This window comes from Meleagris gallopavo, chromosome 24 (genome assembly GCF_000146605.3).
Source record: "Meleagris gallopavo isolate NT-WF06-2002-E0010 breed Aviagen turkey brand Nicholas breeding stock chromosome 24, Turkey_5.1, whole genome shotgun sequence".
In the NCBI taxonomy this organism is placed as follows: Eukaryota; Metazoa; Chordata; class Aves; order Galliformes; family Phasianidae; genus Meleagris; species Meleagris gallopavo.
The window spans coordinates 3,897,450-3,914,154 of NC_015034.2; the positions used below are offsets into that span (position 1 = coordinate 3,897,450).

Sequence of the window (16,705 nt, forward strand, 5' to 3'; positions counted from 1 at the left end):
ACCTCCCTCCCGCTGGGGGTGGCTGGGCCTGGGCACACAGCTCCTCACACTGCAGGACGGGGAGAGCTGCGTTTTCTCTCTCCAAGTGGATTTTATCTGCCCGAAGCAGGCAGTTCTGGCTCAAAACGCCGTGATCCGCGTACCATTGCTCTGCTCCTTCACGTGAGCCAGCTGAGGGAGCTCACAGCCACCCTGGGGAGCTGCCCACGGCGTGTCCCAACCGGTGGCACTGCTGAGGAGCTGGCAGCCTCTCGCAGAAACAGCAAAGCCCTGCGGCCAGGTCTCTCTCCTGAGAGTGCAGGTGCAGGGAGTGGGCTGGGTGACATCCACAACCGGAGGGACAGCAGTAAGGGCCCCAAGCATGTGCTCCTCCTTTCCTTGACAGCCAGCTTTGTTCTCTTGCAGGCGTTCAAAGTCTTTGAGCGGATGGCCCGGCAGGATGACGAGAAGCGGCGCCGGGAGCTGGAGGCAAAGCTCCGCAAAAAGGAGGAGGAGGAGGAAGCTGCCGCCTCCGCCGAGAGGGTGAGAGTGGCCCCGGCCGCCCATGAAGTCGAGGTAGAGACAACGGAGGAGGCCGAGCCCTCGCTGGATGCAGGGGGTGCGGAGGGGCTGCAGGATGCACCCACAAGCCCGGCAGCCACCAGCCCCGTGCCAGCAGAGCCCCCGGGGGCAGCTGCCCCTGTGCAGCCCTCACCTGCCGAGCTGCCCACGTAAGGCTCTTCCCTTGTGCTGCCTTCCTCCCCCCGCTGACAGGGACTGGCAGGGTGGGGGGGAGGAGGAGTTGTGTGATCTGATCCCCTGTGGGAGGCAGAACTCTGTTCTGTGCTGGCGGTTTGGGGTTTTTTCTGGCTGTGCTGAGGGCAGGGGAATCGTCGTGTCTCTGTGTGCTGGGGCTGTGCACACTGGGGTCACTGTTCTTGGGGGCTGACCGCAGCAGCTCTGGGAAATCCAGATACTGTTCCACAGCCTTTTCCTCATGGAAACCTGGGGTCTGTGCCCCACGTGTGTGGTGGGACCTCTCAGAGCTGGATGGGTGCTCTGCAGGTCACTCTCGTACTAAATATGGGCAGATGGCAAGGCCAGCGTCAGCATTGGGTGCACACAGTTTGGGAGCTCCAGAGGTCTCTGGCGCAGCCTTCAGCTCAAAGCAGAGCCAGCTTTGAAGCTGCATCAGACGCTGCACAGAGCTTTATGTACTCAGTGGCTTTCAAGCTGGGCTAAGCAGCCTCGTGCTTCAAGAACGTCCTTGCTCCAAAGTCCTCCCAGTGTGTCTGAGGGCTGCTGCCAGCCAGCTTCCCTTCCCTGCCAGGGTGAGATGGCAAAGCCCTTGGGTCCTGCACTGATGTGTGACAGCCCCAGGTCCTGGAGGGACTGGGATAGGATGGACAGAGAGGAGAATGGAGTGAGAGGGGGAGGTGCCCAGCAACTTGATCAGGTGGGAATGAGGAGAAGGTCTTGTGCTGAGCTCAACCAGCCTGACCTGCGTTACGTGGGGTAAAAATAAGCCAGAAGCCAAAAATGGTATCACCTGAAAAGCCACGTTCTGTTGTCCTGTGAAGGAAAGTTTGTCCGTGGGGCCGTCAGTCCTCACGGAATTAACGAGCCAAAAAAAGCCCTGCTGGAGCCGACAGAGCTCTTCTGCCTCGCCACCTGCGTGTTCCCAGCCTGGGTTGGGGAAGGGAATGGGGCAGCGTGGCTGCGGGATCCAAGTAGGACAGAGCGGGCAACGCGTTGCTGCTGTAGTTGGTGCGTGGTGCCACTGGGGGGCGCTGGAGCCCCCCCGAAAGGCAGCCGGCATCCAGGGCACCCCGACAGGCTATTAATAATTGAGCCAGCTGCTTAATTCTGCACAACCCCTCCTGAGCAAAACCCCGAGCCGCCCGTTTGGATACGAGGGGCGCATGAATAACATGCAGCGCCAGCAGCAAGAATGCAGAAAAGAGATTAAACAAAAATATTTTCCTTCTCCCTTCCCCCCCCTCCTCAACCAGTAAAGAAAAGCATCGCCACCCAAATCTATATAAAAACTCGCTCATTCTGTCAACCTCGCTGCTGTGGAAATGTAGGGCAGGTACCAGCCCAGATCTGCCAGCTCCCATCAGAGCCTGCTGCGCTCCTGGGAGCCTTGGGATGGGAGCAGCTTTCTTAGGGCTGCAGGGGAAAGGAAGAGCAAAACCAAGCCTGCATCGTGTTCAGCTTTGCGCACGGATGAGGCACGTGGCTGGCTCATTCCTCGGCAGGTGCCTCCCTTACCCACCTGTAAATGGGGTGATGTGGCTGGCTCCCCTTTGCTGTGGGGCTGCCCCATGGCTCCACTGAGGACCACATTTGCTCCTGCCTTCCCTGGCTCATTTCAGGTTGATCCTGCTTGTCCCACACAGCCTGAGCTCAGCTCCGAGCTCAGCACACCTCCGCCACCCAGCGCCCTCCTCTTCCCCCAGCTTGGAACCCGGCCTGCATATATTTGCCACGCAGCATTTAAAATAGAGCCCAGCAGCCCACGTGTGGCACTGCACAGCCTGGCCCCGGCGCTCTGCTTCCTGTCATCCCAATGCTTGCTGCTTGCTCCCAGCCCTAACCTGGGGTGCGTTCTTCTCCTGTCCTGTGGCCACTCACTGCTCACAGCCTGGTGTGAGGCTGTGGCAGCTCTGTGTCCCCTCATTGTGCCTCCTCGGTGCTGTGGCCACGTGTGCTCCAGGCTGGCAGCTCTGTGCTGTTTGGGGAGGCAGCAGAGGAACCTGCAAAGAGCAGGTGGAATTTTGTTGTCAGAGAAGGGCATTCTCACAGAGAAGGATCTCTGAGAAGGGTGGAAGGATGCTGAAGTGTCCTCAGAAAGGTGGTGAGCAGGCAGAAAGCACAGAGCTGCTGGAAGCAGGCAAGGGGTGAACATGTATGAGACTCCATCACTGTCCCTTCAGGCTGGGACCTGCAGAGCTTTTTCTTGTGCTGTAGGCAGGAGAATGGCCCTGCATTGTGCCAGCAAAACTGCACCAAGACGCATCCACCCATCTGCTGAGGCTCCTGCTCTCCTAAGCTGCTTCCACCACGGAGCATCTCAGGCTGGAAGGGACCCAGAGGCACTGAAGACGGCTTTGTTTGAGTGGGGAATGCAGGCAGCCCCTGCGAGCTCCTTTTGGTCCCAGGTCCAGCCTCCAGCCCTGGTGCTGGCCAGGGGAGCAGAAGCAAACAAGCCCTGTGATGCTCCATTGGCTCTCATCCCCAGCAGGCTGTGACCCCACAGCTCTGTGTGCCAGGGAGAGCACTTGGAGTGGCATTTCTCGTGGATTTCTTTTCTTCCTTGAGACTTGGCCCCGACAAACCTCATTACGGCTTCCACCTCCCTATTCCTGGATGCTTGCAGTCGTGCTGCTCATCCCATTCCCCTTTCGGCTCCTTTTTCAAGCTAAGAGCCCTTATTTGCTTCACCCCACCTCATTTGAGTATCTTTGTGCTCCTGGTCTTCGCTCGTTGATGCTCCGTGTGTGGGGTTCTGCCTTCCTACCCCATTTCTTCACCTCTGGGCTGTCCTGGGCAAGCTTCTCTGTGAGCTGAGTCCTCCCTGCAGAGCACAGAGGCCGTGGCTTCACACGGGGGAGTGAATTATTTCAATCCACCCGCCCTCTCCTGCAGCAGTGGGAGCTCAGCTCTTGGCAGAGCATCATTTTGAATGGCTGATCTTGAGGCGAGATGCCCCCAGCCCCATTCCTGTGTCTACAATGAGCCCCTCGCAGCTGCTGAGGGTCTGATTGGGGCCCAATTTTTCACTGCTGTAATGGGGAAGCAGAGCCCTGTGCTTGCTGAGATCAGCAGCGCCGTGTCAGCTCCCCTGTCACGCACCCGATCGCTCAGGGCTTTGGTTGCCCTACCAAGGTACTGAGCTCCAAAATTAGGTCCCTGCACCAAAAATAACTAAATTAAAACCTATAAATTTTTCTCTTAACAAGCAGAAAATCCCAGGGCTGGAGGCCGGGGAACGGCGTGTGCCTGATTCTTATTTAAAAAAGAAAACTCTGTTTGCTTGCTTTAGCACCGCGCTGCTCTCCGGGGACGGACCCGAGGCGCTGCCGGTTGTGGGGCCGTTGAGCTCCGCTCAGCCAGGTCCCCTTTTCCAGGAGCTGGAATTGAACCTGGCGTGCTGTGTTGGTGCAGCAGTCCCTCGGAGACCTCTCCAACCCAAGGTTGTGTAAGCTCTGTGCCAGCAGCGAGGATCCGAGGGGACTTTGCCTACCAGTAGCGCGTCCTGCTGTCCTTGACCTAAATTTCCCAGCAGTAGTGAAATTTAGCCCTCTGGTGACGACTCCAAAGCTCTCCTGTGAGCTGGCGGTGGCATTTCAGCCACCCTAATGGCAGCAAGTTGGCTCTATTGAATGGCTCCATAAATAACTGGGAAATCAAAAGTGAAGGCTAAAAGCTCCCCCGAAGAGCGTGAGCCTGGAAAGGAGCGAGCCCCTCGCTGCAGGCTGACAGAGCAGAGCCACGCACCCCCTGCCGTGCGTGGGGAACCTTGGGGAGCGTTGGAATTGGGTTTTTGGATGCGGTAGGTGGTGTGGGTTTGGAGTTTAGCTGTAGAGTCGAGTGACAAAGGCATTGGCTGGAGATGCTGGGCGCTCTCTGCGCCCTAACAGCGTGGTATTGGGGCGAAAGGGCCCTCAGAGCCAGCCTGGCGTGTGGGGACCGTTGATTTGGGGGTGAAGGGGATGGCGTTGGCCACCTCTCGTGGCGCGGTGTGTCTCTGCTGTGCTCAGTGAGCCCTGCCAGCTCCAGCCGCGTTTGGAGAAGCGCCTTGCAGCCCCGTGGCTCGGGGTCGTCGTGGGCTTGTAGCACTTCTGTACGGCTTGGGGAGGAAAGGCAGCCTCCCATCTGGATTTGGGGATCCCTCCCCAGCCCCACCTGGATGTGGGGTTCTCCCCTCCTTCCTCCATGGATGTGGGCTCCTCCCCACCAACCCCCACGCACAGCCCACAGAAGCCCTGTGCCGACAGCGGCTGCATGGCAGCACTTGTTTACTGCACGGAGCTGACAGCAGCAGGCTGGTCCGCAGCCGGCTCAGCGCTTTGCCGAGACCCAATTAAGTGGAGCAAAACCCAGAGAGACCGAGCGCCACACACCCGATGTTTTGGTGCTGAGAAATGTTAAATCCGGAGGTGGGGGGAGGCTCCTGCTCGGCTCGCTTGCAAAAACAGCAGAGAGAGCACAACCCTGGGATTTTCCATCCCTGCAGCTTTGCGGATGCGGCTGTCTCAGGCTGACACCTCCAGCTACCTGTTGCTCCAGGAGCAGAGCTCCCATTTGAACCTCATCGAATTCATCACAAAAGCTCATCCGTTCCTCCTGCCCCAGCCCGGCAGGACGGACAGCAGAGGGTGCTCAGCCCTTCCTGCCCTCGGGGTGGCTCCCGGTTGTCCCTTGGCTGCTGAGCAGGAGCAGTCACTTCTCCCCCTGGCAGTCCGTATTGCAGAACTGCTCCTGCCTCAACCCGAGCTGCTGATGGCTGCAATAAATGCCAGGCAGGCGGCCGGCACGCCGCAGCTCTCTGCAAGGCTTCGTGCTTATGTGGGTTAGGCACGCGGGCGCCTTGTGCCTGATTTTCTCTTCCCCTCCTTGCTTAGAACTTCATTATTACTTAATGAGATCTTTCCATTCTCGGCTACCTCTCGAGCTTGAGGGAGGTGTGGTGCACCATCACACGGGGCCTCGGCAGCAGAGGTGGGGTGTTGGTGCCCTGCGGGGTGCTTTGGGGCAGCACTGCACCCCTCTGCTTTCTCTGCCCCGTGAGGAGGAGGACAGGACAGGCCTGCTTTTGCGCTGGGATGTGCTTGTGGGACGTGGTGGGACATTGCCAGTGCTTGCTCCGGGAGCAGGCAGGGGCTCAGCCTCCATTTCTGCTCATGGGGCAGCTTGGCCTGGCCCCATGCCCACATCACCCACCTCGCCCTCAGCCAGCCCCGCTTCTTTCAACCATCGCTGTTTTCTTCCCCCCCCCTCATCTGCGCTGCCTGACACGTTTTCCTTCAAGCTGCCTAAATAATTCACCTTGACTAAGAGCAGCAGCCGCGCCGGCCCCGCAGGACGGGACACGGAGAGCAGAGAGCGCCGGCACTCCGAAATGCACGCGGGTCAGTGCTGAGCAAACGGGAGACACGCCGTGGGGCCGGCCGCCGTGCTGCTGTGCCTGGCACTGGCTGGGTCCCTCCTTGTGGCCTCTGTGCCACGGGGGACGGGGCGGCCGCTCTGCCGCTCCTCGGAGCACCAAACAGATTGGCTGCTTCTTGACGGTGCATTGTTAAAGGTTTCACCTCCCCCAAAATGACACATGGCGAGCAAAAATAGAACAAGACAGAACACACAGACCCACCCACACCATCCCCGCCACCCGGCAGCCGAGTGCACGCCGTGCCAAACCCCGGGTTTTAAAGCTGTTGCTTTTTCACCCTCCTCTCTTGTCCTCAGCCCCGCTGCCCAGCCGATGTGTGGCGTCTCACAGGGATCTGTGCGGAGCGGAGCCACAGCAGTGGGCAAAAGGGGCAGAGGGAGAGCAAAGCAAGGAGGTGGATCCAGCACGGAGCAACCCTGCCTCAGTCTCCCCATGGAAACAACTCCGTAGCACTGAGTCCTCCCAGGGCAGCTGTGAAAGCACTTTGTGTCTGCGTGCCACAGTGCCGTGTGCTTGGCAGAGTGCCTGGAAGGTGAGAACATCCAGAAGCGCCTTGTCCTGGATCGTGCCAGAGCAGGATGGGAACCACTAGAAGGACATCCAGCTGGTTTTGGAGCCCAGATGGCTTTCTGCATCCCTTCACAGCCACGCAGGGAGGGAGCAGAGAGCAGAGAGCAGAAGGCAGGCCATGCACAGCTCTGCTCCTCCGCTTGCAGCCCTTTGTGTGTCCCCTGCCCCCCCTGGGGCTGGTGGCACCCTGGGAGCCAGTGACACCTTGTGAGAAGGGGCACCCCAGGAGCCAGGGCACCCCAGGAGCCAGGGCACCCCACGCCTGTGCCCGGCCCTCGCTGCCCCTCCGGCTCCCGCAGTCTGGGGGCGGTTTGGAAGCTGCCATCTGGAGCCAACCAGAGCGAGCGCCGCTTCGGTGCTGCCATGCCAACCCCGTTTCCATGGCAATTGGCACCCAATGGGTGAACGCCAAGCAAGGCCAAAATTCAAAGAAAAAAAAAGAAAAAAGAAGAAAGAAGAAAAGAAGAAGTGACTTAGACGGTCCCCCCGACACCGCAACATTGCTCACCCGGTGCCGCCAACACCAGGAGCTGTGGCCAGGCTGTGCAAACCCTGCACAGCTCCTGTAGGGCCAGCAGCATCCCAGTGCTCGCCCCAAAACGGTCCCCATAAGGACCCAAAAAAAGAGGTGTGCGGGTGTGTGTGTGCACACAGACCCTTCCCGAGCCTAATTTAATTAAACCCCGTGGATATTACGTAATGCTCGGGGCTGGGAGCCGCCCCCGCCTGCCGCCGCTGCGCACCCCTCGCTGTGGGGGTGTTGGGATGCAGTTCCCCGGGGCTGCACAGCCCCTGCACCCTTATGTAAAGCCCCACAGCCCCAGACCAAGGGCTGGGTGTGTATTAAGAGCAGCTCTGCTCTTTGGTGGCTCCGCAGCCGGCTTTAGGAAGGATTCGGTTTTATTTCCAAGCCCTCTCCAGGAGGGTTGAGCGGTGCACAGCCCGGCAGTGGGGTAAAGGAATGTGAGGCTGGTGGGAATGCCTTGGCTGGAGATATGTTGGGTATTTGGAGGTGTGCTGCTGATTGCTTATCTGATCCCCCCAAATCTCTCCTCATCCATCCCTGAAGTCCTGCACCCTTCGGGCAGCCCAAGCTCCACGTCCCCACCCGTCCCATTGCCGTCCTCACCGGATGTGAGGTGAGGGGTGCTGAGGTGCCAACCCGGTCCTTTCCCTTTCCCTGGCTGCACCCCAAAGTCTGAAGCACCGCAGGGTGCCGGAGCGCGGGCTCTGCTCCCTTCCTGCTCCCACCCTCCCTGCTCACCCCACGCTGCCCCACGCTCAGCCCCTCGCTTGTTCTTCCCTCCCCAGGAGACAGGAGCAGTTCCAGACAAACCCTGACAGCTACAACGGGGCAGTGCGGGAGAACTACGCCTGGTCCCAAGACTACAGCGACCTGGAGATTAAAGTGCCTGTGCCCAAGCACATTGTGAAAGGCAAACAGGTAAAGCAGTGTTAATAATTTGGTTTCTGGTGTCTCTCTTCCTGGGGAGTGCCTGGCTGTCCTGGGAAGCTGTGCTGGGAGCAGAGAGGCTCTTTGTGCAGGATGTGGTCGTGCCTTGCTCTCCAGTGGTGGGGGCCCACAGTCCCAGCCTGGCCACTTTTCTGCTGTGGCTGCTGCTGCTGCGTCCCGTTGCTCAGAGCCCAGCAGGGTTCCTTGGCTTTGTACTTTCTATGCTTTCTCCTCCAGTTTCTGCAATCTCACAGGCAGCTCTCAGAGCTCCATGTCCCACTGTGGCTGCGTACTGTGTGCACTCACACAGGGCTGGCCTTCCTCCTGAGCACCCTCAGGCTGTGGGGAAGGACCAGGGATGTGTCCTTGCTACCTTCTCCTGTCTTGGAGCATCGCTTGCCTTGCTGAGTCCCAGAACCACAGAGTATCCTGAGTCAGGAGGGACCTGCAGGGATCACAGAGTTCAAGCATTGTCTCTGCACAGGGTCACCCAAAATCCACACCCTATTTCTGAGGGTGAATCTCAGAGCCATCTGCATAGCACGTGGCTGGATGTCCTTCAGCACCTCTCCTGTCCCTCCTCCCCACCTTTGCTTGCTGAGGTGAGGAGAAGCTCAAGGAGCACACACAGGGCTGGGAGTGCCGGCCCCAGGAGTTTGACCTCTCCCAGCTTTCCCCAGCACTCCCAGCCCGCAGCTCTTGCTGTATTTTTCCATTTGGGAAGTCGGTGCTCCCCCATCTCCCGTTCTCCTCTGCTGCTTCCAGGGCAGCTGAAATGAGCACGCTTGGGTTTGCTTGCCGGCTGCAGCCTACACAGCTCCTTGGCGTGCCAACAGAGCGTAATTGGCAGCAGCAGCCTGGGCTGGAGGGGTGATGGCTGCCATGGGGACAGCAGGAGGACCGTGAGATGCATCATTCCCACTGGGTGTCTAAAGCAAAGCCAGGCTGTTTGTTGGAAGGGCTCGGGGGCGTCCAGACGGATGTTCCATCCTCTCTACATCGTATGGCACTCACGATGCCTGGGGACACACCGGGGAGTTGTGCCCATGCCAAGATCCCAGCATCACACCCCATCCTTTGGCACCCAGAGCTGTGGGGGCCTTGCAGGTGCAGCGAGGAGCTGGGACAGGACACGCTTTCCTGACCTCTCCTGCCTCCCTGCAGACTGTTTTAGGGGTGCATTTGCTGCCAGTTGCCCGAAGTGCCCACAGGTGTGTCCTGAGCCCCACGATGCCACATTTAATTCTGCACCGCCCCCAATGTTTGCCTTTCCTTGTCCTGGCAGTGCACGTCCTGCTCAGGCCTTGCCTCCCCCAGTGCTCCCCTTGGCGCCTTGCAGGCAGGTTTTCATTTCGGAGCTGTTCTCTGTGTCTCCAGCCGGAGGGGGCAGGCAGACCAGCTGGGTCACAGGCCAGAGCAGGGCGGTTCAAAGCAATTTTCAAGCTGGATGGGCTTGGGGCAGTTATTGACGGGTTCCTGCAAAACAGAAGCATTCCCTGCATTCACCACGCAGCTTCGCCTTGTAAAAAAAATTATCAGTTTTTTGGCTCCTGCCTGCCAAGGCGAGATTAAAGATCTCCCGTCTGGTCCCTGGGCTCTGAGCGTGTCCGGCTCTAACGCTGCTCAGAATGGCACTCCTGACACTTTTTGGATTCAGGCTGTTGCTATGGCACCTTCTCACTCGGGTAGGCTGGAGGCTTCCTTGTATGGAGCTCCGCGGAGTGGCCGTGGAGCAGGAAGGGGAGAAGGGGTGGGTGGGAGCAGCTCGCGTTCCGCTCCCCACCTCCCCGATCCACTTAGAGACGCAGCAGGGGCCCGTGGAGCCGCGCTTCCCAGCCCTGAAATAGAGCTCACGCCAGCAGCCTCTCTGCCGCCTGGCTTGCAGGAGACGAGCGAGCTTGGCTCCCAGCTTTGTGCTCGCAGCGCTGGAGGGGGCGGGTGGGGGTGTTTCTGTGTGCGGGAGCCGCTGCGCTGTGCGGTGCCACAGCCGTGCCTGCGGCGTCTCCCCGGGGCTGTCAGCGTCGCACCCTTCCTCAGCCCTCCTGACGGAACCCCAAAGGTGCCTTGGGGGTCACCTCGGCGAGCTCGGCGCAGGCCTGCTGGCGGTGCCCCTGTGTGTGACGGGGGCTGGGGAGCTGGGGTGAGCAGAGCCTGGTCCACGTGTCCCGTCCGCGTGGCGCTGACATTCCTCATCCTGGAGGAGCTGCAGCACAGCGCTCACATCCACAGCCCAGGCGAGAGCCTGCTGGCACACTGCTGGGTGTCTGTGCCGTGCCGGCCGCTCGACGCCAGCCCGGGTTCGGAGCTCAGCCTGGTGCTGCTGGTCCTGCAGCCGTGGTGCCGTCGCTGCCTGGAGCGGCTCTGCCCGCATCCTGCCTGCGTGGAGCTAGTGAGTCACTGGAGATCTCCTAGGTAATGGATAATGTAATAACATTTCAAATGAGCTCTGCAGAGCGGGAGGAAGATCTGGGGGAACTCTGGGAGAGAATGCAGGCAAATCTCACCGCAGTCTCCTCCTCTCGGGTGAGGGCTGGCAGCACCGGGGGCCCGAGCTGTCCCCCCCTTCCAGTCCTGCTCCTCTCATCCTGGCCATGCAGGGCAGCACCAGATGGGCTCTCTGGGGACTGAGGTAGTGCTGTGCAGCACGACCAAGTGGCAGCCTGCTGCCGTGTCCCCAGGGGGGCCGTGTCACCTCACAGCGGGTTGCAACAGGGTTCCCTGTATGGCTGCTGCAGGGGGGACAGAGCTGCCGTGTCCCCTTGCCCCGTGGTGACACACACACACATCCCTTTGTGTGCACGGAGCCCAGTGCTGGCTGTGCCTTGGCGTGGGGGCCGTACAAAGCCAGGGAGCTTCGGGCTGGTGCTGGTGCTGGAGTAGCACCACGCTCCTGGCTCGGAAGCCCCAGACTGCCTGGCAGGGCAGCACTCAGCTCTGGGCGCCGCAGAGCCGTACCCCACTCAGTGCTGGGGTGCAGCAAGCGGGCACCCGACCTCTGAGCTGGCTTTCTGTAAGGGGAAACTGAGGCATGGTGTGAGTCCCTGCAGGGCTGTGCTGCCTGCTGCTCCCCAGAGAGGTTTCCTTTCACCTCAGAGCTGTTTGCTCCGAGACAGCAGTGGGATTCCCACCCTCCTTCTGTACAGGCTGATGGTTCTTTTCTCTCATCCCCAGCGAGTGCTCTTGACCCCACGGCTCGAGCAGTGCAGCAGGAAATGAAGCAGGAACCTTGCTGATGCTTTTCTCTCTGCCTTTCCAGGTGTCTGTGGATATCAGCAGCAGCACAATTCGCGTGGCAGTGCTGGAGGGGAGCAGCCAGCACGTGCTCATGGAGGGAAAGCTCACACACAAGATCAACACGGAGAGTTCCCTCTGGAGCCTGGAGCCAGGGAAGTGCGTTTTGGTAAGGGCTGCCCTTTCCTCACCTCGCCTTGCAGCTCCCCAGTGCTTGGCCTGGAAAATGGGAGCAGCTGGAGGCTTGAGCCAGAGCTGGCCGCGACCCACACTGCCTTTCCCTGGCTGTCCCTGTGCAACGTGCAGCTCATGTGTGCCAGGCAAGGGGAAACCTCACTGCTTGTTTCTATGTTGCCCCGGGGTTCTGACACACTGCCTGTCCTGTTGGAAGCAGTCAGTGCAGCTGCTTCTATTTGCCTTCTGCACGTCTTCCTCGTGGTGGTTTGGGAGCAGCAGCTCATTACTGGATCTGCTGCCCCACAGTGAATTAATGCTGGCTGTGGGTGTCGGTGGTGTGCTCTAGCAATGCGGGCGGAGGGGTGATGCTGCTGGACTGGTTCCACAACTGAGGCGTTGCGTTGCTGCCCATCAGCCTGGTTCCTCAAGCATCTTCTGCATCCTCTGGCTGCCCAACTCCTGTGTGAGCTTTGGGGCTGGGGCTGTGCTGGGAGTGCGGCTCTGCCACCCGCTGCCCTTCTGCCCTCTCCTTTCAGCCAGAGATGTTCTCAGAAGCTCCTCAGGGCTGCTGCCTGCCCCAGGAGAGCGCTCAGGGCTGGGGTTCTGCAGCTGCAGTGGGTCCTTTTGAGGCAGAGCGCTCACCTTGTGCCCGTGTCACGAGCAGGGCAGTTGGTGGGCACCCAAAGGCGCTGTGACATTTGGGTGGGAATCCCACTGGGTGCAGAAGTGCCAAGGGAAATGCATGGAAATCCTGCTCAGGCAACATTCTATGATCACAGAATCATAGAATAGCTTGGGTCAGATCCCCATGGATCAGCAAGTTCCAACCCCCTGCCACAGGCAGGGCAACCAGCCTCTAGATCTGGTCCCAAACCAGGCTGCCCCATCCAACCTGGCCTTGAAGATGTACCTGGGGTGAGAGACCTGCTGCCGGAAGGGCCCTATGGGAGAGGGCCATCACTTGGCCATCTGAAGGATGTTTAAAAGGAGACAGTGGGATCATTAATCAACATTTTTCAAACATGAAATTTTTGAAAACCGTCCGATTCGGGCATGTGCACAATCCTGGGAAGGAGCAACGCCGTTGAAGAGGAGCTGACCCCACACGTGGCTGTGTATGGGCAGCTGGCAGTCCCTGTGTGCGTTCCTGAGATCAGCAGTGTGTTACACAGCCCGAGGAGGACAGGAGCAGCGCGGGCGGAGCGAGACTCGGGGCTTTGTGCAGTGACCGTGGGGAGCAGTCCCCTCATCTCCAACCCGAGCTGAAGGCGAGAGCCTCAAATTAGCACGAGCGCAGGGTTGCGAGGATCTCCAGCTGGCTGCCAACATATTGATGGTGGGATGAAATTTCGCTGGGAGAATTGTAAGGTAACTGGAGCAGAGTGAGTAATTCAACCCGAGAGTGTCTCCTTTCTCCGTGCGCAAAGTAGCCGAAAGCGCCGGGCGACTCCTTCCCGTTCATTCATGAGGAGGCACGCAGCCATTTGGTGGTTCAGCTGCTGGGAGGGGACTGTGAGGCTGGGCTTGTCCCGAGCACGGCGTGGTGCAGCTGTGCTGTGCAGCACGGGCTGTGTGGCCGCGAGCATCTTCCTGCAGGACATGTGAGCTCCCTGCTGGGGACGCAGGAGGTGGGGGCGCAACAAAGCCATGCTCACGTTGTGCCAGCGCTGGGCTCGCTGCCTGGAAGGTGCCTCTCCCTTCCCCTCACTCCAGAGCTGGCCGAGCCCTCAGCGCATTTTTCTGTGCCCTTCGGTACGTTTATGGCTCTCGTTGCACCCAGACCAAGGCAGAAGCCCAAGGGCTGTGGCTTTGGAGCTGCCCGCTCTGCCCGGCACCGCAGCCCTGGCCGTGATCCCCGTGCTCTCCCCTCACTGTCGTGCCTGCTCACTTGTCAAAAGAGAGATGAAAATAGATTCGCGGGAGCCGTTTTTAGAAGTCTCTGCTGGGTGTTGTGCACAACACGTTTTGGGATTATTTTTGTTGTTGAGGATTTTTCCCCCCCATTCCCTCTCTTTCTCTCCTTCTCTCCAACGTTTGTTATCCACGCTCAGGCTTTTTGCCTTGAGCAGCTCTTACAGCCTTTGCCTGTCATCTCCTGAGCTGGAAGGCCGAGTTAACAGCAATCTGTGGTGCTCCCCGACCTCCATGCGCCGTTGGAAGCGTTCCCTGGTGCCCCCTCAGCAGCTCCTGTCCCCTGCTGGCTCCTGGGGATGCTGCTGCCATGTCGGAAGGGAAGCAGGTGGTGAGAGGTGGCTTTTCCAAGTCCTACTTCCATCCCTTGGCAGCATCCCTCCAGATCTGACGCGGCATTTGGGATTCAGGAGGAAACCCAGTGCTGTGGCAAAGCGCGGCACCCGCAGCGCAGGACTGGGCCCCTCCTCACAGGATATGGGGACATGGGAGGTGACACAGTGCCACGTCTGTGCTGCTGCAGCACGCAGCTCTCCCTGCTGCCTATCCTGCCCCAGCCGCTCGGCCTCATGCAGCTCCGGCCCCAAAGCAGAGCTGTGCAAGCCGAGCACGAGGCACCCGGAACCCGAATCTTCCTGCGGGAGGCTCCGAGCACCCTGCAGCTCCGAGCTGGGGCAGAGCGCTGCTCCCTTCGCAGAGAGCAACGTAATCAGGTCAAGATTTATCTGTCCTTGTGGTGAAACCCTGTTCCCTTGGCAGAGCCCCGCGGGGTTCCCGGTGCGCAGCCGCTTTCCATGGCCACCTCCCAGGGCACGGCACAGCTGGCACAGCCACACCACGAGCCAGCCCCAAACCCCAAACCCCAAACCCACACCTGAGGAGCTCTGCGGGTGCTTGGAGGCTTCTGTTAGAAAGTGGGACTGCAGCCTCGGAGAGAGTCCCACTTTCAGTTCTCTCCCCCTGGAGTCTGGGGGAACAGCAAACTCCCCCGCATGCGCAAGGTGGGCCGCAGAGGTTAATTAATGATTGTTTGCAAAGCTCTCAGCGCGGCAGTGATGCACGGCGCAGAAAAGCTGCCGAGGAAATGAATAATTCTGCCTTCCCAGCAGGGTGGGAGCAGGACGTGGTAAATAAAGCGAGGGCTGTGCGAGGGGTGGGAGGAGGAGAGGGGCCGTGGGCTGCAGCTCTGCGGGGCTCTTCCCACCGCTGGCAGCCCTGCGACAGGAGCGGAGGGACGGGGAGGGGGCTGATGCCCGGCATCCCCTGCATGGGGCTGTGTGCCAGCTACAAGGCCCCGTGGCCACGCACCCCATGGCTGTGTGTTCCCCGTGCTCACTGCTGGGTGAGCACCCAGGATTGGGCCGATGGAAGGCGGTTTGCTGTCGGGCTGGAAACCACCGCCTTCGACGCGCTGCGGTGTTGTGCCAGCACTGCTCTCCCAGGAGGACTGAGCCCAGCCGCCCCCTCCTGCACCAATCCCGGCTCCCGAATTTTCATGGCTGCCCCCGTTTTGCCCTCCAGAGCTTCTGGGGAGCTGCGCCCACATCGCTTTGTCTGCCTCTATGGATGGCTTTGCAGAGACGCTGGCCAATGCCATAAATCTCCCGCACTGCCGCCGTTGTTGCTCAGTTACAGCAGAACGGGAAGCCCACCGCAGCCCCCTGGCAGCAGGGATGTGGGCTGGTGGCCTGGGACAACAGGATGCCCCCTCTCCCTCGGGCTGCCCCTCCAGGGCTGGCGGCAATCTGGCAGCGGCAGTGATGTCCCAGTGTCTGCGTGGGCCGTGGTGGTGGCTGTGTCCCCTGGCCTGGCCCGGTGACGTGTCCCTGTGGTCGCACATGGGCTCGGAGTGCAGGATGGGCTTGGGGTGACGTGTCCCCACAGTAGGACATGGACTCCCTGAGCCACCTGTTGTCCCCAGATCAACCTGAACAAGGGAGACGAGTACTGGTGGAACGCCGTCCTGGAGGGCGAGGAGCAGATCGACATCGACAAGATCAACAAGGAGCGCTCCATGGCCACGGTGGATGAGGAGGAGCACGCCGTGCTCGACCGCCTCACCTTCGACTACCACCAGAAGCTGCAGGGCAAGCCGCAGAGCCACGAGCTGGTAGGTGCCACCAGCCCAGGAGCACGGCTTGTCCTGGCCCTGCCGGGGGTCCTCCACGTCCCCGTGCGCCAGCGCTGCGTCCCGCGTCCGTGGGGCAGCATGGAGCGGAGCAGGGGCGGGTGTGGGGCTGCCCCATCGTGACGGGCCCGCTCCTCTTTGCAGAAGGTGCACGAGATGCTGAAGAAGGGCTGGGACACCGAGGGCTCTCCGTTCCGCGGCCAAAAATTCGACCCTTCCATGTTCAACATCTCCCCCGGCGCCGTGCAGTTTTGACCCCGGAGAAAAGTGGCCGAGCAGCGATGCGGGGAGGGGCGGACCCCAAAGCCGGCATGGGACCCCCGGCATCCACAGCCGGCATCGGCGCAGCACGGGACGCGACGTTCCATCCCCGTCACCACGGCAACCCGGCGCTGGGACCCTTCTCCTCGCCTCGCCTCGCGCTGCCGACGGCTCCGTTGTTTTTCAGGAATAGACGGAGCTCGTTGGGTGACATAATTATTATTTTTGGTGGTTGAGGATATTTCTGGTTTTCGCTTCTGCGGGTGCACGTCCCCTCCCCACCCAGCCCCGGGCGGCTGCGCCCTCGGCGGGTGCATCCACGCCGTGCCCTGCCCGGGGTTCACGCCTGTCCCCAACCCCGGGGGCGGCAGGGACCTCCCAGCGCACAGCCTGGGGCTGGGGGATGCAGCACCCGCTGCCCCCGGCTGCAATAAATCCTTGCTCCCAGCACAGGGAGTGCGAGTGGTTCGGGGATACTGGAGGGGACTGCTGCTCATGCGGCACTGCCTCCCGTGGGGACACCGACACCCGTGGGGACGCTGCTCCTGGTGGGGACACCACCACCTGTGGGGACGTGGGCGGTCATGGGGACGCTGCCACCCACGAGGACAACACTGCCTGTGGGGCACTGCCACCCACGGGGGCACTGCCGCCTATAGGGCCACTGCCACCACCCACAGGGACACCGCAACCCGTGGGGCCGCTGCCACCCGCAGGGACGCTGCTACTTATGGGGACGCCACCACCCGTAGTGATTTTCCCACCACGGGGACACGCGCTGTCCCCAGCCCCACTCGGAGCCCCCCGCCCCTTCAGCCCC

At 60.6% G+C, this 16,705-nt stretch overlaps 2 protein-coding genes across 2 annotated transcripts in view; both read left to right on the plus strand.

The window, feature by feature from the left end:
- NUDCD3 (NudC domain containing 3) overlaps nt 1-16,335 on the plus strand; it is a 16,958-nt gene extending 623 nt beyond the window's left edge. Inside the window, exons 2-6 of the mRNA XM_010723205.2 lie at nt 8-710; nt 8,036-8,168; nt 11,434-11,577; nt 15,418-15,606; nt 15,769-16,335. Coding sequence (XP_010721507.2) covers nt 8-710; nt 8,036-8,168; nt 11,434-11,577; nt 15,418-15,606; nt 15,769-15,879 — 1,280 coding nt within the window. The 3' untranslated portion in view covers nt 15,880-16,335. The remainder of the gene's footprint in view (nt 1-7; nt 711-8,035; nt 8,169-11,433; nt 11,578-15,417; nt 15,607-15,768) is intronic.
- Nucleotides 15,936-16,705, plus strand: part of LOC104914252 (zinc finger MIZ domain-containing protein 2) — a 3,603-nt gene continuing 2,833 nt past the window's right edge. The window contains exon 1 of the mRNA XM_019622596.1: nt 15,936-16,055. Coding sequence (XP_019478141.1) covers nt 15,936-16,055 — 120 coding nt within the window. The remainder of the gene's footprint in view (nt 16,056-16,705) is intronic.